The 20,320-nt window shown below is 50.1% G+C and overlaps 2 protein-coding genes and 2 long non-coding RNA genes across 5 annotated transcripts; 3 read left to right on the top strand and 1 right to left on the bottom strand.

Annotated features, from left to right (window-relative positions):
* Positions 1-89: 89 nt before the first annotated feature.
* LOC144193102 (uncharacterized) lies at positions 90-2,462 on the top strand. The gene is made up of 3 exons (XR_013325604.1): positions 90-216; positions 1,808-1,852; positions 2,335-2,462. It is a non-coding gene; the product is annotated as an uncharacterized LOC144193102 (long non-coding RNA).
* A 94-nt stretch (positions 2,463-2,556) lies between these two features.
* LOC144193104 (sodium/hydrogen exchanger 5-like) lies at positions 2,557-15,884 on the top strand. Its single transcript, XM_077711937.1, has 16 exons — positions 2,557-2,702; positions 2,765-2,851; positions 9,666-10,447; positions 11,264-11,427; positions 11,936-12,014; positions 12,291-12,468; positions 12,545-12,765; positions 13,033-13,235; positions 13,320-13,409; positions 13,632-13,702; positions 14,363-14,488; positions 14,570-14,696; positions 14,756-14,905; positions 14,961-15,030; positions 15,116-15,253; positions 15,333-15,884. Exons 3-16 carry the CDS (start codon positions 9,973-9,975, stop codon positions 15,776-15,778), a joined length of 2,538 nt encoding a protein of 845 aa, XP_077568063.1. The 5' UTR covers positions 2,557-2,702; positions 2,765-2,851; positions 9,666-9,972; the 3' UTR covers positions 15,779-15,884.
* LOC144193099 (FH1/FH2 domain-containing protein 3-like) lies at positions 3,127-4,431 on the bottom strand. The gene is made up of 4 exons (XM_077711934.1): positions 4,374-4,431; positions 4,036-4,298; positions 3,371-3,869; positions 3,127-3,299 (listed from the first exon to the last, which is right to left on the bottom strand). The coding sequence occupies exons 1-3, from the start codon at positions 4,429-4,431 to the stop codon at positions 3,402-3,404; spliced, it is 789 nt and encodes a 262-aa protein (XP_077568060.1). The 3' UTR covers positions 3,127-3,299; positions 3,371-3,401.
* Positions 15,885-16,642: 758 nt separating the features above from the next.
* On the top strand, positions 16,643-19,039 carry LOC144193103 (uncharacterized). Of its 2 annotated transcripts, XR_013325606.1 has the most exons (4): positions 16,643-16,724; positions 17,995-18,039; positions 18,514-18,565; positions 18,641-19,039. It is a non-coding gene; the product is annotated as an uncharacterized LOC144193103 (long non-coding RNA). The 2 variants fall into 2 exon arrangements; XR_013325605.1 differs by having other exon boundaries at positions 18,514-18,659.
* Positions 19,040-20,320: the final 1,281 nt, after the last annotated feature.

The following is a 20,320-nucleotide window of genomic DNA, read 5'->3' as shown; positions in this document are numbered from 1 at the left end:
AGCCCCTACGGCGTACAACTGTGAACCTGTATAAAATCTCGCGAGAAATTAAATAACCGCATATCAGTATTTTATTTTGTAAAACGGAAGTCTCCATTTTGAAGGGACGCAATGACGTCACTTCCTTTTTCGCCACGGTCCTCTCAAACGGCACTATGTTAGCGAGCTCCAAATGTTTGTCGGAAGAATTTGGACTGTGTTCGTCCGTAAAAGAACGTGAGTACATTCTATCCTAATAACTCCAAAGTTGGCTATTTGTATCTCTGTGTTGTACATGCACCGCAGTTGCAATGTTGCCCGAATCATGACCGTAGTAAGTTACTGTATTGACCACATGGCCGCCATGTCTGGTCGGCGTTTGGCTTTGAGGTTTGGTAATTATCTCCTTGCAATTGATTTCTCTCTCTTTATTGCGTTTAGTGGGACGTTCTTTCGGCTTTAGTAGCATTTTAACCTGTAACCTTTTTTGGTAGGCGTGATAGACCTCGAATTTGCCCATTTAAATGTTAGCATTCCCGACGTGAGGCTTTTGTTCAAAATAGCGACTATTAAAAAAAAGTTCATTCGTTCGTTCCTCTAATCTGCCATTTATTGACAAAGTAACACATGTCTAGTGGGTTAATATTACTAAAATGTGTTTAATAGTAGTGCTTAAATTATACAGATTTTGAAGGGGAGGGAGAGAGAGATACAGAGAGAAATGGGGGGGGGGGGGATTTATTGCCAACCTCTGAAAAACAAAAGACAGGATATTGAATTGCCAAAATGTTTACTATGAAGACCCGGATAATAGTACTATGAAGACCCTAACAGTAGTACTATGAAGAGCCGAACAATAGTATTATGAAGACCCGAATAATACTACTACTACTAATATTCATTATCTTTGGAATTTTCCACTGCCTACTATTATTCCGGTGCCTACTATTATTCGGGTGTTCATAGTAATAGTAGTACTAAAATTATACAGATTTCGAAGGGGGCTGGATGTTAATCCTTTCCCACCCTCTGGGAAAAAAAACAAGAGGATATTGGATTGAAACAATGTTGTATTTCTTCTAATCCACCATCTATTGACAAAGTAACACAAAACTAGTGTTTAATGTTATTAAAATGTGTTTTATAGTAGTACTAAAATTATACAGATTTTTGAAGGGGGAGAGAGAGAGAGATGGACTCCAACCCTTTTTGCACATCAACACGCTCGTTTCAAAACAACATTTTGTAAATAAACTTGGAAAATAAGTTTAATCTAACCTTACACTAAACATAATTCTAATTTTGTTCTGCATTTTCATATCTTCCTTTTTCCCGGCCGGCCGGGTTCGCTGTTTATTCCGCTTCCAACCTGATTTTCACTATCGATGGGCTGTTTGCTTTCATAATCCCTTCAAAATATTCCGAAAATGATGCACACAAATGTCCTCACAATGGGATAACGCACGACCACTTGCCAACGATAAGTAATATATATTCCTCGTAATAGAGATCGCTACGCCATTTGCGCGAGTGACGGGGGGGAAAACACTGTTATACACGAAAGAGATGCAGCAAAAAAGACTAGTGCGCTATAGTCAAACAGCTACATGTCTTGCTTTCTCGTATCTCGAAATTGGTCTTGTATCTAGAGATTATTTGCTCGAAACTTTACTCGTATCTCGAATTGCTCGTATGTGGAGCTACCACTATATATTGTCAATTTTAAATGATAATATATATTGTTGTGCCTTGTATTTTTTTCAAAATAAAAAGTACTGCAGCTGTAAATAGTTTGGGAAACACGTTCTAACTCCATACCACTTTACAGGTTCTTCTGGGCGCCAACGCAAGTCGTCTCAAGATGTCGTCTCATGTAAGTTTCTTTGAATTGATTTGACTTTTAATTGACTATAACTCTAACCCTGAAACTAGTTTATTCGTTGGCATGATTGATGACATAACCCGCAATTGGTCTTGAAACCCAAAATGCCTCCCATACGCTTTGATTTAAAAAGTATTTCCCATTAATATGGTCTCTTCCTGTCATCTTGTGGCTGTTTTGAAAAAGTTCACCATACAATTATTTTCCCGACCAAAAACTCAGCCCTCCTCTTTGATTTGAAAATTACTTCCCAGTAATATGATCTCTTGCTGCCATCTTGTGGCCGTTTGGAAAAAGTACACCCTGCAATTATTTTTTTCCGACCCAAAAACCCTGCAATATTGTCCAGTAATATGGCGCCCCAAAAGAGGTGACCCCCCCCCCCCTCCCACACACACACACACAGTCGGTCATTAAAAGGCTTTCGGTTTATGTGATAGATGGCACTTTCCCCCCCCCATTTTGTCATCCAGAGTGGCACGAGTTGTCGTCAGACGAAGAATCTAAAGACCAGGACGATTCCCGGTAGGCGTGCCAGGAGGCCGTCTATCCGTCTGTTTTCCAGGGAGAGAGAGAGGTGAACCGAGGCCGGCCTGTCTTCCACAAGGTATTCACCGGGCGTGCCGAGGTCCTCTGGCAGCACGTGGTGAAGCTCCACGCCCTGGCCGGCCACCTGGCCACCTTCCACCAGAAGGCCAAAGTAGCCGGCGTGACGGCCATCGCCGGCCTGGCCCTGGCACCCTTCACCTTTGGGGCATCGCTCATCGCCACGGCCGGAGGGATCAGATCGGCTTCCGCCAGCATCTCGAACAACGTCAATAACATCCAGTAGCGCAAGAAGGTGAGCGCCTAGTTTGGGATAACACGTTCTTACCCTATACTACTTTACAGTTTCTTCTGCAGACCCTTAATAAATGCCACATCCACTTCTGCAGACCCTTAATGCCACATTTGGACATCAACGCAAGTCATCTCAAGATGTCGTCTCGTGTAAGTTTCTTCTAATTGATTAATGTTTTTCTGTTTAGTGTATTCTGGCACTTTTAATTGACTATAACCATAACCCTGAAACTAGTTTATTCGTAGGCGTGATTGATGACATAACCCGCAATTGGTCTTTAAACCCAAAATGCCTCCCATACTCTTTGATTTAAAAAGTATTTCCCATTAATATGGTCTCTTCCTGCCATCAGGATCTTCTGCTCCCGAGAGGACAAAAGCCAATTGGGCCGGCTGATCTAGGGTGGGGGAGCATTTGGGGGGGGTTGAGATGCTTTCATACCTCCACACCCTCCTTGCTGATGGCAAAGTCGTCAAAGTTGAGGATGGCGCTCTTGATGACGTGAACGGCGGGCAGGACCGTCATCCCGATGTTGATGGCGGTGCTCCGCTTGGAGTCCAGAACCAGGATCTCGGACTTTTTGCTCTCTGGCGCTTTCTGTGCGCATGCCACCCCCGCGGTCAAAGGGGCCCCCCCACCAAACGTCGGCGACGGTCGTCCCGGCTTACCTTGGCCCATGGCGTCTCTTTGGCCCTGGACTCAAAGAGGTGCTCCAGCTTCCCCATGTCCACTTGGACCTTGTCCAGTGACGTCCACAGGGTGCCCCGTCCGAAGCGGCACTTGGCCGGCCGGCGTCTCCGTCTGCTTCAGTTCGCGCCAGAATAACTTGACCGTCTTCTTCTTCTTTGTCCCCGACGGCGGGGGAGGAGGAGGAGCTGGAGCGCCGGGTAGCGGTGGTGGAGGAGGAGGAGGAGCCAGACTGCCTGGAAGGTGCGGAGGAGGAGGAGGTAACCGCTCCAGGGGTGCTGAAAGGCAGGAAAAGTCTGTGGTGTCCAGAACGTCCAGGTCCTCCTCCTCCAGGAGGTCTGAGAAGTCCAAGTCTTTAATCCGAAGGCTGGCGCCGCACAACTGGAAATGGTCCCACGCGTCCCCGGGTCCCAGCGAGGCGGTCTCCAGGCGCTGACGGGGACTCTCGGCGTCCACTCTGTTCGGCTGACGCGTCTGAGGCTTTTGGAGACGGCAGAAGAAAAAAAAAAAAACATCTCGTCAAGTTCCGTGAAGAGCAAAATCCATAGCGGGTGATTCATAATGCACAGAAAGGGAGCTCAAAATGACACAATTGACCCAGAATCGCCCCAAAGTGTGCCAGCTGTGCCGCGCCAGGGGTCTTGACCTGCTCTTCTCGGTCCATCTGCTCGGACGCTTCCGGCTCCGTGCCGCGCGAGGAGGTCACGTCCTTGTCGGGGGCGGCCACGTCCTCGTCGGGGGCGCCCGCCTCCTCCGTCGAGACGGAGAATCTCGCCGGGACCCCTGCCCCGAGTTGGCCGTCGTCACGGCCGGCGGCGGACGCTTTGGAGAAGAGCATGTCCAGAAGGAACTTCCTGTCGTCGGACAGCGTGCTGATCTGGCGGCGAACGGCGGGGAGCTCGGGTATGCCTGGAGACAAAAGGCATGCTGAGGTTATTAGGATTTAAAAACAACAACAACAAATACGCCCCTTCACCACCCTACCCTCCCACATCAAAAGGATCGGACAACTACGGCCATCGAGGACCGCCAATGAGTTCATTGGGACATCAAACTTTTTGCACGTTTCCATTCTTTATCAAGATTTTGTTTCCTGGGTTAGGGTCAACCATACACCGAGGGGGGAAAACAAACTTTCTAAGCCTGGAATGAGGCACTCGAGCAGGTGAAAATCAGCCGCGGACTGGGCGGGGGGGTTAACCCGAGTCTGTGGCGACTGCACCGTGGATCCTTGACCCGTGTGGTATTTTCAAATACATGGAACTATTTTATTTATTTTTTTTACAAATTCAAACAAGACAACGCTCCGTCGACTAAAAAAAAAAATACATCTATTAGAAGATGACCATTTTTGTTCATCGATCATTGTACGACTGCAAAGTGACGTATATCGTCACGGCCAAAAAAAGATGGCCTTGGAAGGGCAACTTTCCCATGTTTTCTTTTTGAGCCATCCGCTTTTGTTAAAATGATCAGATAGCCAATAGCACAGGGATAGGAAGGGGTGTCCAAAGCGGCCACAACGCAAAGGGCCACAAGAACGGCCGCAGGACCTCGGCGGAGCGGGCAAAGAAAGTCCCATTGATGTTTCAGGAGATCGCCGAGCCCCTGTTTGACCTGAAGTTGGGCATGGAGCAGCTGGCCGGCAACCGGACCTTCAAGAAGATCCTGGCCACGCTGCTGGCCGTGGGGAACTTCCTCAACGGCTCCGAGGTGAGTGCGGGCGGGCCTGCGGCAGTGCGGCACGCCTTAATCCCTTGTAAGCCCTCCACCCATCCCTCCTTCAGGCCGGCGGCTTCGAGCTGGCTTACTTGGAGAAGGTGGCAGAGGTGAAGGACACGGTCCACCGCCAAACTCTGCTCCATCACGTCTGCGCCTTGGTCACGGAAAGCGAGCCGCGCTCGTCCGACGTCTACTCCGAGATCCCCGCCGTCACGCGTTCCGCCAAGGTGCGTCCCGGACACGGGGTTAGCTTAGGCCGGAGTTTAAAAGAGCCCGCCGCCGGACTCGTGGACCACTTTTCTGGCGGTGGTGAAAGCCACCTTTTTATTTTATAAATGGATGAAAGAAAGAAGATCAAACCACCGAGAATGGAGTGCAATTTTGGGCCGAGAACGAGTCGGGGTCTACTTCTAGTTCTCTCTCCCTCCGCTCTCTTTAGGTGGACTTTGAGCTACTGGCGGACAATCTGCTCCAGCTGGAAAGACGCTGCAAGGCATCCTGGGAAAACCTTCAGGTGGTTTCCAAGCACGAGACCAAAAGCGCCCTGAAGAACAAGATGGCCGACTTCCTGAAGGACTGCACTCAAAGGATTCTCATTCTCAAGGTGGTCCACAGGAGAGTCATCAACAGGTCCGTCCTCCCGTCCGTCCTCCCGTCCGTCCTCCCGTCCGTCCTCCCGTCCGTCCTCCCGTCCGTCCGTCCTCCCGTCCCCTATGCCGCCGTGCTCGCCGGCGGCGTTTGTCAGTCCCGTTGCCGGAGAATTCAAATCCAACAATCGCGAGGTGTTGCGTCCACGGGAGACGTCCAGGCCGGGTGGGAGGAATTCTCATGAATTTAGCTGCCTGAAGTAGTACGGGGAAGAAGAAGTGGTAACATTACGAGATTTAAGTCTGTTCCCCTTTTGACGCTAACTGAACCGGAAGTTGTTTTGGGTTCGGGGGCATCTCCGTGGGCGCGTGGCATTTTGCATAATATCTGGAGGAAAAGTCCAACATTAAAACGAGGTTTAAAAACGTCCCATTCATTAGTTAAACATCAGTCGAACTGAAAGCTGTTCGAGTTCTCTGGACATCAACGTTGATGACGTTAGATCCAACTGGGAAAAAATGGATTTGTGAATATTGGGGGTTGGGGTGATTTACTTCCCCTTGATCAAACTTTAATGATAATGAGTTTCTAATGAGAATATAGGCAACAGTTTGAAGTCGGAAGACTTTCAGCAAGTTTCACCTTGAGATTATTTCAATGCAAAAAGTGCCTGCCGCAGCTCAGACGACAGTAAAGAAATGATTTCAAAGTTTCATTTTTCGTAAATGCGCCCATGGATGCGGGCGATAATGTCATCATTTACTTACGCTTTTGCTTATCAACAAATATTCTTGATTCAACCGCTTTACGCACGTGCGTTTCTAGGTGGGGAAGGCAATCACTAAAGGCGCCCTGCCCTCCCTCCACAAGTCGTGTAGTGTTCATGCCATCCACAACTTTACTAAGGCTCGTGGCGTTGCTCGCAGGTTCCACTCGTTCCTTCTGTTCCTGGGTCAGCCGGCGGCATCGGCCCGGGACACCAAAGTGACGGGCTTCTGCCGGATCATCAGCGAGTTTGCGCTGGAGTACCGCACCGCCAGAGAGGCGCTCACCCTCAAACGCAAGCGTGACAAACACAGGGAGAGGACCAAAACGCGGTGGAAGCTGATCACCGAGGTCAAACTCTTTTTCAAAGCATTTTCTTCTGCATTCTTTCTGCTAGACTCATCTTTTGCTCTCCATTGAAACGACTCTGCCCCAACTGGGCGTCCCAAAACGACTCTGCTCCAACTGGGCGCCCCAAAACGACTCTGCCCCAACTGGGCGTCCCAAAACGACTTTGCCGCTAGTGTGCATCCCGTCCGTTTGCACTGCGAGATTGACGGTTAACCCGTACATACTCTTTGGCCTGGTTTCAGACGGAGAAGTTCTCTGGAGCGCTGCCACGCCCCGAGGGCTCGGCCCCCGTCTCGCCGGAGGCCAAGCACCGGACCATGACCCGGTCCATGACCCGGATGCTGACCCAAGATGACGGCAACCGGAGACGCTCTCACGCCGTCGGCGGTAAGGAGCCGTCCGATGGCCTTTCAAAGGAGCACTCTAATCCAGGGTCGCCCGCGCCACAGCGTCCCGCGGCCAGTCTCCGTCGCCTCGGGACCACCGAGACCGGTCGGACGACATTATGGAGCGTCTGGTGGAGTTGGTGACCCGCGACCCAGAGGCCAGGGCGTCCGCCCCCAAAACCCGGAAGCGCTCCCGGATCAACAGGAAGTCCAGTAAGCCACGTGCCGCCGCCGCCGGCTTCGGACGCGCTCTCCGTCTTGCGGCTGGGTTTTGGCCCATACCTTTCCTGGCGTTTTCCTAAGGCGTAAACTGTTGCCTGCCATTCACCTCCAATGACATCCAATTGGCTTAAAGTGGGAGCGCCCACGCATACCTTTCGTCCATCGCTGTTCGCTAAGTGCCGGCTAGCGATAACATTATCTTTTAAAAGTTGATTTTATGAGATCTTCTAAGGATTAAATTTGGAAATATTCAGGCCACTCTAAGGACTAATGCAGTACGTCAGGGAGAATGGAGATCAGCGGTCCCCAACCTTTTTCCCCACCATGGACCGGTAAAGCTCTTTCTATTTTCATGCGGACCGGTGAATGGGGAGGGTTATCACTTGAGTCAAAATTGTGTGGGGTCGGTGCACAAACGACACCCAAGACGACAAAAAAAACATTTCCCAAGCATAGTAGCAAGTATTTGTTATTATAACAACTTTCATCATTTCAAGTAGGAGAACGAGATTGAAAAGGTTAATATTTCTTACTCCGACGAACCGGCACTAGGCGGCCCGCGGACCGGTGGTTGGGGACCACTGATGTAGATGACTTTTTCCAAGTAGATTCACAAAGTATTTTAAGAATGAGTACCACTCCTTGAAATCATTTCACGTCTCCTGAAATTTTCGGTGACGGATAACCACACAACTTCAAAGTATTGCAAATTCTCCAGTCCCACTCCCTAGAAAAATAAAATAAAATATTTCTATTTTTTTTTTTAAAAGCATCTATTCCCCGAGGGACAGGATGGAGCCCAGTTTGGGACGCATTGTACTTTTGGACCCGCCACCACGTGCATTGTTTTGGTCAAAACACACTAATCCGGCCGAATGTCTCCCTCCCTTCTTCTCTGCTGGCGGCGGCGGCCGTCCGCCCTCGCCGACATCGCGGCGGCCATCTCCGCTTCCGTCCGTTTGACGACAAGCGATTTACGTGGGCCCCAGTCCGACTGACCCCGACCTTTGGCGAAAAAAAAAAGCCACAGGTACGGACGGTACTTTGGTCGGCGTCCGCGTCTCGCCGTGGCTTCTCTTCTGCCCGATGTTTGCTTTTGCAACAATCCGGCCGGAAAGAAGCGGCGCCCGTGCCAGTTTTTGCTTCCACATAGCCGTCCGTTCGTCCACCCGCTTGGAATGAGCTTAACCCCTTCCTGTAGCCATAGCAAGTCTTTAGAAGATATGTTCCCCTTTCTTTTAACGCTAAATGACGACAAAGTGTTTTTGACATGGGTTTCTGTGCAGTGAGGAGGACGCTGAAAAGCGGAGTGAGCGCCGAGACGTTGCGGGCCCTGGGGCTCCAAAAAAGCGCAGAGGACATATGACCATGGGCTGACGGAAAATGGCAAATACAGAGCACAAATGAAGAAATGCGACTATTTTTGGGTGCTGTCGAGGGAGGGCTACTGTGCACCTTTTTTGCAGTATTTTTCGCCCCTCTTCCACTAATCTTGGGTTTTTCTGCATTTTTAAAATTCTCTCTTCGCTTGGTCTTGGTTTTAACTGTTTGTTTATTGGGAAAAGTACTACTCGAATAAAAATGATTTTTTTAAATACATGTACAATTGTGTGCGTTTGGAGCTATTTTGTCTACAGTACATTGCAGTTTTGCCTTGGTGCTTTTGTGGAAGTATTGTACGTAGTTGAGTAGGGAGTATTGAGGCTGCTTTGTTCTCCTCGCATGACTTCAAGGGTGTATTGTCCATTTGGGAGTGTTTAAACCAGTGGTGTCAAATGCATGGCCTGTGGGCCGAAACCGGTCCCCAAGGAGGTTCTGTCAGGCTCTCAGGGTGATTGAAAGTGAAGAAAACAGGAAACCATGAATATGGAGGTGAAAATTGTGAATCAGGGGCGTCTCGTACGCCAGAAATTGCAAACGTCAACCATTTTCAGGCAATTTTAAGGGTGCAGCTCATACACGGGGGCAGGCTTATTTACGAGAAAATGCGTTAAATTTCAAATGTCAATGTGTTCCTGTGCTTCTTTACACCAAAACAAAGGAAAGACGTGATATTTGGGTTATGCATAGCCAAGTGTGCTATAATTTTAATGGTCCGGCCCGCAAAGTCTACCCAGGCGTCTTATGTGGCCCGCGATGAGGAACAAGTTTGACATCCCTGGTTTAGATGACTTTGAGGGCTGTTTGACCTTTTTCGAGAGTATTTTGGCTGTGCAAGTAATTGATGTCTTTTCAGTTCTAGGAAAGATACTTGGAAAACACACCTTAAGGCTACTTTTAGGCAGTAATCACAGTAGTCCGCAGAGGTCCAAATGGGGGTTCTGAGGTCCCGCCCCTAAGCCTACCTCCTGGGATTTAAAAGCCTTCCCGCCTCCCGCGGACTCCCAGACGCATCAAGTGGCCGCCATGCTCGCTCGTGCGTCCGCTGCGCTGCTGCTGCCGCCACTGCTTTTCCTCGCGCCCAGGGCGAGGGCGAGCTCGGACCCGGCAGAGGCAGAGGAAGAGCGAGCGGGGCACGGCCACGGCGGCGGGGGATACCGGGTGGTGCAATGGGAGTGGAGCTACGTGCAGACGCCTTACGTCATCGCCGTGTGGCTACTGGTGGCCAGCGTGGCCAAAATCTGTGGGTCCCTCCTGACGTCATGCCTCATGGGATATGTTTAGGAAGCAGGTTTCATTTGTGGACATTTGCACCGTGCCAATGGCGTTTCCTCCTTTCAGTGTTCCAGCTTTCACGGCGTTTGACGCGGGTGGTCCCCGCGAGCGTGCTTCTGATCCTGCTGGGATTGGCGCTGGGCGGCCTGGCGCTGCTGGCCGACGACAAGCAGCCGTACCAGCTGGAGCCCGCCCTCTTCTTCCTCTTTCTGCTGCCCACCATCGTGGGCGACGCCGGCTACTTCATGCCGGCGCGCCTCTTCTTCGACAACCTGGGCGCCATCCTCACCTACGCCGTGGCCGGCACGCTGTGGAACGCCTTCGGCACCGGCTTGGCGCTGACCGCCGCCCACCGCCTGGGAGTCATCGGTCAGTCCCTTTCCGTGTCGTGATGGCGAGCAGCTGAAAGGCCTGGAGTATTTGGAACGAGAATTCCAATCAGTGACCGTGCCTCTTTTTAGCGAGCTGTGGCGTCGATCGAGATTGGCGCTCTTTCATTTGCATTCGTACGAAACCGTTCCAATGTTCAAAGGTTACTTTGCTATAGATTTGACAAATGAATAGCCAAAAATATACAGCACGTGACCCGAGTTGACTGATCAACCAGGGGTATACAATTTCTCCGCAAATGGTAACTACTAGTTCTCTTTGTAACCATGTTTTTTTTTTCCTCTTTGGCTTTAAACACCATTTTGATACTAATGTTTTTGGATTGTGGTTAGCGCCTCGGGCTCACAGCTCCAGGGTGATGGGTTCAAATCCAGGTCACGTCCACCTGTGTGGAGTTTACATTTTCCCCTGGGCGTGTGTGTGGTTTTCCTACGGGTACTCCGGTTCCCTCCCACACTCCAGTCTGTTTTCCCATATCCCTCTCCTCCACCACACCCGAATCAAGGGATCAACTATTCAGCGAGATGTCCCGGTGCTCAATCACCATCCTGATTATTGATTGGGGTATGTTGGTGGAGGGAGACATGGAATACAGACTGGATAGGGGCCTTTCAGGACCACAGCCATTCAGGCTTCCCTAGACTACAGCTTTCGGCGCCGTTGACGGCAGTAGGGTGAGACCGAGGTCCTTTGGTCGAAATGACGGTAGCCGCCTTTTTGTTTTGAACGCGAGCCTGTGTTTTTGGCCATTTATGCTTGACCTTGTTTCTTCTTTGTTCCCACACGACGGAGCAGACGAGCGCGTGGAGGCGGGGCTGCTGGACTTTTTGCTCTTCGGCGCCCTGATCTCGGCGGTGGACCCCGTGGCGGTGCTGGCAGTCTTTGAGGAGGTTCACGTCAACGACACGCTCTTCATCATTGTCTTCGGAGAGTCGCTGCTCAACGACGCCGTCACTGTGGTGATGATGCGCTTCTTTCCGTCTAAGATGTATTTTTTTTTCCCCGCTGCGGGGCGGCGAGCGTTCCGTCGCGAACGACCGTGACCTTTCCGTCCGTCCGTCTCGGTTGCCGGGAAGAGGCGCGGGAATGCGCGCCGCTCGTTACTTATTCCTTCTCCGTCCCCCGTCGCCGACCATCCGTCACTTAAACCTGGGAAACGGCCCGGCGCACAGTGGAGGTATTTGGGGTTGTACTCATCGCCGTTCCGATAAATCCACAACCATTTAGGATGGACCGGAACCCCCTTGGTCGGCAGCGGCGGTGGAGCATTTAACGATTAGACTTTTGAACAGATTAGCTAGCCCCGCTAATCCTCATCAGAACTCGGAATATGAGCTAATCCCGGCAACTAGCGAAGCGTGATGACCCGACACGCGACGGACGGCCGACACGCGAGCCAGGCCGCTGCGCTGCCATGCCCCCTTGGGCGGCCTTTTTTGCAATGAGCCATTTTGGGTTGTCTTCCAGGTGTTGTACAAGGTTTACATCTCCTTTGTGGAAGTCGGGACAGAAAATGTGCAGATGGCGGATTACTTTAAAGGAATGGGTGAGTGGGCGTCTGTCTCCAAGGCGCTTCCATTGTTACTGGTTCAAAAAAACTTCCCGATCAATCTCATTTATGCCATTTCTCCAACAATTGTGTGATGCTTAAGGTGGCTTAACTCTCCCGTAGGTCAGTGGTTCTCAAATAGGGGGTTGGCCCCCCCCGGGGTGGGCCCCCCCGGGTGGGCCCCCCCTTGGGTCCGCCGGACTGCCACATTCCGCCCGAGTGCGCTCCGGCGTTCCGAGACCTTACGTGTGTGTTTCTTTTTTTGGCTCCTAGCGTCCTTCCTGGTGGTGAGCGCGGGCGGCACCTCGGTGGGCCTGGTCTTCACCGTCATCCTGAGCTTGCTGACGCGCTTCACCAAGAAGGTCCGGATCATCGAGCCGCTCTTCGTCCTGCTGCTGGTCTACCTGGCGTACCTCACCGCCGAGCTGTTCTCCCTGTCATCCATCTTGTCGTGAGTTGGCCCGGCCGCCCAAGTTGTTGGACTCGCCTCTGTCCTGACGCGCCGGGAGGTCCGTTCGTCCGTCCAGGATGACCTTTTGCGGCATCGGTGCCAACAATTACGTGGAGGCCAACATCTCGCAGAAATCTCGGACGGCGGTCAAGTACACAATGAAGACCCTGGCCAGCATCGCCGAAACCCTCATCTTCATCTTCCTCGGCATCTCCGCCGTGGACAAGTCCAAATGGGCCTGGGACACGGGCCTGGTGGCGTGCACCCTCATCTTCATCTTCATCTTCCGAGCCCTAGGTCAGTAAGTAGGTCAGGAGTGGAAAGATTTTTCTTGGGACTTCCCTTCTTAAGGGTCTGACTTTTTCTGGAGGCGATTGGATTCTCTATTTAGAGAATTTAACTCCCTCTGTTGGACTTGTGACTCCCTGAGCCCAAATTGCGACTTGATGCTCAAAGAAAATGTGACTTCCAGTGGTTGAGATAGGACATTCCGTAGAAAGAACGTGAATGTGCGCGGAGAGATTGCCACTTCCTTCGGAAAGAACACCACTTCCCTTTGTCCAGGAGTGATGGGTCAAACCTGGGTGCTCAACCGTTTCCGCCTGGTCCCGCTGGACAAGATCGACCAGGTGGTGATGTCGTATGGCGAGCTACGGGGGGCGGTGGCCTTCGCTCTGGTGGTCCTCCTTGACGGTCAACGCGTCAAGGCCAAAGACTACTTTGTGGCCACCACCATTGTGGTGGTCTTCTTCACCGTCATGTTCCAGGTGTGAGACCGCGCCAAACCAATGGTATGCCACCATTTTATGGGTCACTGCAGCCAGACAGAACTTCCCCGACCCATCCCTTAGGGTTTGACCATCAAGCCCCTGGTCAAGTGGCTGAAAGTTCCTCGCTCCACCAGCAGGAAACCGACCATCAACGAGGAGATTCACGAGAGGGTGAGGCCTCGTCATCTTTTCCACGCTTTTCACGGCATCGTCATCGTCCTCATCAAAATTCATCCAAATGATCCGGGACACACCGATGTGCTCCGGGGTGTATTGTATTGCTCCTGAAAAAAGATCATCCAGAAACTTTGAAATCCATCCAAAAGTCATCGACATATTAGTTGGCCGAGACGTTTTTCCACCTTACCAAAAAGGACGCTCTCTTCTTGAAAGGCCTTCGATCACATCCTAACGGCAGTGGAGGACATCGCCGGTCTTCAGGGCTACCACCACTGGCGGGACAAGTGAGTTGCTCGCCGGGCCAGTCTCATCGGCGCCGTGGGACGGATTACTTAGGTCGTCCCTCGACGCCGACGCACAGATTATTTCATATTAGGCACTTGACGGCCATTGGGAGCCGGTGTCATTCGGTCAACGTCACGTCGGCCGTGCCGGGCAAGCCGTCGGCCTCTGCTTTGCATTTCAGCTGGCAAATGCTCCCTTTTCGACACCTTTTAATGTTTGTCATCAATGTCAAATGAACTCCATACATTGCTTGTTATTGGCCGTTGCCATCGATGCTGCTCCACGTCCAACCCATTTGGGCTGAGAGGGCCCAATTCACATTGATAGAAAATGACAGTTTTTTTTCAATGATCATGTTATACAATCCTCATTTCTTATTATGATAAACACATCTACATCATTTATTGACGGAGGACTTACCAATAAGGGTGATTATTAAGAAATGCAATTTAAACAGCTAACAATGAAACTCTAACCCCTTTCCATCATCAAGTGCTTATTTTATATTCAACCTTTTTTTGTTGGAAGTCATAGATTAAAGTAGAGTATTGACATGACATTTAATGCGTGTTCTGCCGTATTTTGGTCAAGTAGTAGAAAATATTATGAGTAAACTCAAGAAAAAGAATTGTCCATGCCACTGCATCTTTTTCCAAGTGATATCAACGGGCTTTCATCTCGGCGTGTGCGCAGGGTGGAAATGTGGTGAACGCCGCTAGACTCTCGCTTCCCTCCGTGACCAGCGGGGCTTCTTTCCCGGATGCCTCCAACGTCACCAGTTACCTGTCGGTCCACCCGGCAGGCGTGGCCCGCCACTCCCATTTTTGCCAGCATTGTCTGTGTTATATTTTTTTGTTTTTTTACAGACGTGAAAACGGCAGCGGGGTTTGTTTGGACCTCCAGGTCGTGGACAAGGTTCCCGGTGCAAAAGTGGAAGAGGAAACGGAGACTCATCATGTCCTGGCGGAAAATCTCTACAAGCCCAGGAGACGAGTAAGGTGTTCGCACCCGCCCGCGTCTCTGCGCACGCTTCTAACGTCGTGCTGCCGCAGTACCAGTCCCACTACAGTCGCCATTTCATGCCGGCGGGTGAGAAAGAACGGCAGGATCGAGAGGTTTTCCAGAGGAACATGAAGAGCCGCATGGAGACTTTCAAGTCGGGACGACACAAGCGCCACAAAAAGGAGCGCGGCCTGAAGAAGGTCAGTCTATTTCTCGCCTCCAAAGATCAACACCCCAAACCCCGTCGTCCGGCAGCGCCGAGCTTCTGACGCCAGGGACGACGGCAGAGACAAGCCCAGAAGAGGCATCGACCGGCAGGACAAAGGTAAGGGGTGGCCCGAAGTGATTCAGAAACGCTCACAACAACCTTTTTGACATTGCGGAACTCGTTTTCTGCTTGTGCACATTAGATCCCGTAGTGATTCCTGTAGTCTCGGACGAGGACGATGAGTTCCAATGCCGGCGTAAGGAACCGGAGACGGACGACGACGTGGGAATCACCTTCGTTGCCCTCAAAGCCGAAGCTCCCCAAAAACGTCCACACTCGAGTAGGCTCGCACACAGTAACATGAGCGCACACGCGCCTTCCTTCGTCGATGTTTGACCGACGGGATATGCGTGCGGCAGTGACGGGGGCGCCCCCCGCAGCGGACGCTCATCTCCCATGGAAAGGCGGCGGCGCGCCGTGGCCGCCGCCCTGCCTGTCGCTGGAGGCCACCAAGGTGATCCCGGTGGACCTCCGACAGGCATGGAACCAAAGCATCTTGTCCCTGGAGAGCGTGTCCGAAGCCACTGGCTCGCGCGCCGGGGCTTCGACCCGCCCCGCCTCTTACGCGGGGGCCGCACCTATCGCACCCGCGCCACTGCTAGAAAAAAACCAAGAGGAGGAGGAGGAAGAAGACGAGACTGTGCCGCTGGTGCCGTCCCGCAGGCCGCCCGTGCCATCGCCTTTGCCCGCCGCCCTGGCACCAGGCAGGCACAGGAAACCACGAGTGTACTTGAGGAGCCTCGTGACGTCGCCTCCGTCCGGCGGCAGCGAGGGACTGGCCGGAAAAGGACCCACGCAGCTTTAGCTTTTGGCCAATGGCAAGACACGCCGGTGCTCTGTGTTCCGCTTCCTGAACAGTTCACAAATAAAAAGAATAATGGTGTGAAATTGAGACAAATTTTTAGCCCCCCATTTTCTCGTATGTACCCCAACTTTGAGCCATAATAACCAGAGAACTAATAAATAATATATATAAATACATAATATATATAATATCTATAATATATATAATATATATAATATATATAATATATATAATATATATAATATATATAATATATATAATATATATAATATATATAATATATATATATAATATATATAATATATATAATATATAATATATATAATATATATTATCAGCAGTCTGCAAACCTTTACCATCACTTACACTGAAGATGTACTTTGTTTATTAATATAAAATATATAATCTTAATATAAAAATTATTTTGTAACTGAAACCCACCCACTAATTTTCAAATTCATGCCCACAATGAGAGAGAGAGAGAGAGAGAGAGAGAGAGAGAGAGTTAGCAAGCAAAACGTCTTTTTATTTAGTTATTTTTTATAGCGATTTTGTGTTACTGTCAACTCAATCTTTAAACTCTTCAATTTATAAACAAACAACAAAAATGTTAAGAGCTTGTTTAGAATCTGATACCTTTTTGGTGCACGTCATAAAAAATGAGACTATAGAGATGAAATGAAACTCATTAAATGTTATCACTAATCATTGTAATTATACTTGTTTACGAGGTGTAATGTTGTGATACTACTTGCACGTTAAATGTAAGAAAAAATTAAATAACCACATACATTTTTTTTCTTTGTAAAACGAAAATTTCCCTCATTTTGAAGGTGGAGGCAATGACGTCACTTCCTGTCCGCCATTTTACTCGCTAACAGCGCGATGTTGGCAAGTTACAAATGATTGTCGGAAGAATTTGGACTGTGTGCGTCCGTAAAAGAACGTGAGTACATTCTATCATAATAACTCTAAAGTTGGCTATCTGTATCTCTGTGTTGTACATGCGCCGCAGTTGCAATGTTGCCCTAGTCATAGCCGTAGTAAGTTACTGTATTGACCGCATGGTCTCCATGTCTGGTCGGCGTTTGTTTGGCTTTCTCCTCGTGATTGATTTTCTCTCTTTTTTTCGCGTTTAGTGGGACGTTCATTCGGCTTTAGTAGCATTTTAACCTGTAACTTTTTTTGGTAGAAGTGATTGACGTCGAAATTGGCGATTTAAATGTTAGCATTCCGGACGTGAGGCTATTGTTCAAAATGGGGACTATTAAAACAAAAGTTCATTCGTTCTTTTAATCTGCCATTTATTAACAAAGTAACAAGTCTGGTGGGTTAATATTACTAAAATGTGTTTAATAGTAGTGCTTAAATTATACAAATTTCGAAGGGAGAGAGATAGAGAGAGGGAGAGAGAGAGAGAGAGAGGGAGAGAGAGAGAGAGGGAGAGAGAGAGAGAGGGAGAGAGAGAGAGAGAGAGAGAGAGGGAGAGAGAGAGGGAGAGAGAGAGGGAGAGAGAGAGGGAGAGAGAGAGGGAGAGAGAGAGAGAGAGGGAGAGAGAAAGCGAAAGCGAGAGAGAGAGAGAGAGAGAAAGAGAGAGAGAGAGAGAGATGGACAGAGAAATGGGGGTGGAGGGGGGGCGGTAATTTATTCCCACTCTCTGAAAAACAAAACACAAGATATTGGACTGGAAAAAAACGTTTTATTTCTTCCATTTCGACATCTATTTACAAAGTAACACAAAAATAGTAGTTTAATATTACTAGATGTGTTTAATAGTAGTACTTAAATTATACAGATTTCAAAGGGGTTGGGGCGGAGGGCTGGACGTTAATTCTTTCCCACCCTCTGGAAAAAACAACAACAACAGGATATTGGAATGGAAAAAAATGTTGTTTTTCTTCTAATTCACCATCTATTGACAAATTAACACAAAACTAGTGGTTTAATGTGACTAAAATGTGTTTAATAGAGATGCAGCAAAAAAGACTAGTGCGCTATAATCATAAACGGCTACATGTCTTGCTTTCTCGTATCTCGAAATTGGTCTTGTATCTAGAGATTATTTGCTCGAATTGCTCGTATGTCGAACTACCACTATATATTGTCAATTTTAAATGATAATATATATTGTTGTGCCTTGTATTTTTTTCAAAGTAAAAAGTACTGCAGCTGTAAATAGTTTGGGAAACACGTTCTCAATCCATACCACTTTACAGGTTCTTCTGGGCGCCAACGCAAGTCGTCTCAAGATGTCGTCTCATGTAAGTTTCTTCTAATTGATTTGACTTTATTTGACTATAACCCTAACCCTGAAACTAGTTTATTCGTAGGCATGATTGATGACATAACCCGCAATTGGTCTTGAAACCCAAAATGCCTCCCATACGCTTTGATTTAAAAAATATTTCCCATTAATATGGTCTCTTCCTGCCATCTTGTGGCTGTTTTGAAAAAGTTCACCATACAATTATTTTTCCGACCAAAAACTCGGCCATCCTCTTGGATTTGAAATCTACTTCCCAGTAATATGGTCTCTTGCTGCCATCTTGTGGCCGTTTGGGAAAAGTGCACCCTGCAATTATTTTTTTCCGACCCAAAACCCTGCAATATTGTCCAGTAATATGGCACCCCAAAAAGAGGTGACACCCCCCCCCCCACACACACACAGTCGGTCATTAAAAAGCTTTCGGTTTATATGTGATAGATGGCACTTTTTCCCCCATTTTGTCATCCAGAGTGGGACGAGTTGTCGTCAGGCGAAGAATCTAAAGACCAGGACGATTCCCGGTAGGCGTGCCAGGAGGCCGCCTATCCGTCTGTTTTCCAGGGAAGTTGGAACCGACATCTCCCCCCTCCCCACAGGTCCTTTGCCACTTTGGCCAACAAGGTGAACCGAGGCCTGCCTGTCTTCAACAAGGTATTCACCGGGCGCGCCGAGGTCTTCTGGCAGCAGGTGGTGAAGCTCCACGCCCTGGCCGGCCACCTTCCACCAGAAGGCCAAAGTAGCCGGCGTGACGGCCATCGCCGGCCTGGCCCTGGCGCCCTTCACCTTTGGGGCCTCGCTCATCGCCACGACCGGAGGGATCAGATCGGCTTCCGGAAGCATCTCGGACAACGTCAATATCTTCTCCTCCCCCCGACTGCCCCCCATTCTCCTCCCCCTGACCGCCCCCCTTCTCCTCCCCCCGAGCGCCGCCTCTTCCCCTCTCCCTCCTCTTCCCCTCTCCCTCCTCTTCACCTCCCTCATCCCCCTCCTCCTCTTCTTCCTCCTCTTCCTCTTCTTCTTCCTCCTCTTCCTCTTCCTCCTCTTCCTCTTCTTCTTCCTCCTCTTCCTCTTCTTCTTCCTCCTCTTCCTCTTCTTCTTCCTCCTCTTCCTCTTCTTCTTCCTCCTCTTCCTCCTCTTCTTCTTCCTCCTCTTCTTCTTCTCTTTTTTTCTCTTTTTCTCTTTCTTTTTCTCTCTCTTTTTTTCTCTTTTTTCTCTTTTTCTCTAGTGCTCGCGCTCGTTCTCGCTCGCGCGCTCGCTCGTTTGCTCTCGCGCTCGTTCTCGCTCGCGCGCTCGCTCGTTTGCTCTCGCGCTCGCTCGCTCGTTCGCTCTCGCGCTCGTTCGCTCGCTCGCTCTCGCGCGCCTGCTCGTTCGCTCGCTCTCGCGCGCCTGCTCGTTCGCTCTCTCGCGCCCGCTCGTTCGCTCTCGCGCGATCGCTCGTTCGCGCTCGTTCGCGCTCGTTTGCGCTCGTTTGCGCTCGTTTGCGCTCGTTCGCGTTCGTTCGCTCGCGCGCCCGCTCGTTCGCTGTCGCGCGCCCGTTGTTCGCTCTCTCGCGCCCGCTCGTTCGCGCTCGCTCGTTCGCTCTCGCGCTCGCTCTCTTTTGCTCTCTTTTGCTCTCTTGCGCCCTCTTGCGCTCTCTTGCGCTCTCAGCCGCCGCCTCTTTCCGTCTCGTCTCACTTACGCCCTTCCTTTTCTTCTTCACAGGATACGGACAGTTTGATGGGGTGGTGGAATACAGTGAAACGTGAGTAATTGAAACTTAAATGTACAAGATGTTATTTTTTTCCATTTTGGAGCCAGCCAAGGCAAGATTAGAGTCGGTAATTGGCAGATGTTCAGTCCATTTTTAACCGAGAGGGCCGGCCTGCCGGTCTTGTCTGGGACGTTTACCATTAAAAGGCTTTCGGTTCATAAGTGATAGATGGCACTTTTTTCCCCATTTTGTCATCCAGAATGGGAAGAGTTATCGTCAGACGAAGAATCTAAAGAGCAGGACGATTCCCGGTAGGCGTGCCGGGAGGCCGTCTATCCGTCTGTTTTCCAGGGAAGTTGGAACGGATATCTCCCCCCTCCCCACAGGTCCTTTGCCACTTTGGCCAACAAGGTGAACCGAGGCCTGCCTGTCTTCAACAAGGTATTCACCGGGCGCGCCGAGGTCCTCTGGCAGCACGTGGTGAATCTCCACGCCCTGGCCGGCCACCTGGCCACCTTCCACCAGAAGGCCAAAGTAGCCGGCGTGACGGCCATCGTCGGCCTGGCCCTGGCGCCCTTCACCTTTG

The sequence above is a fragment of the Stigmatopora nigra genome, unplaced genomic scaffold (genome assembly GCF_051989575.1).
Source record: "Stigmatopora nigra isolate UIUO_SnigA unplaced genomic scaffold, RoL_Snig_1.1 HiC_scaffold_71, whole genome shotgun sequence".
NCBI classification, from domain to species: domain Eukaryota; kingdom Metazoa; phylum Chordata; class Actinopteri; order Syngnathiformes; family Syngnathidae; genus Stigmatopora; species Stigmatopora nigra.
Note: the sequence above shows the minus strand (reverse complement) of the source record. Positions and strands in the feature narration are given on the sequence as shown.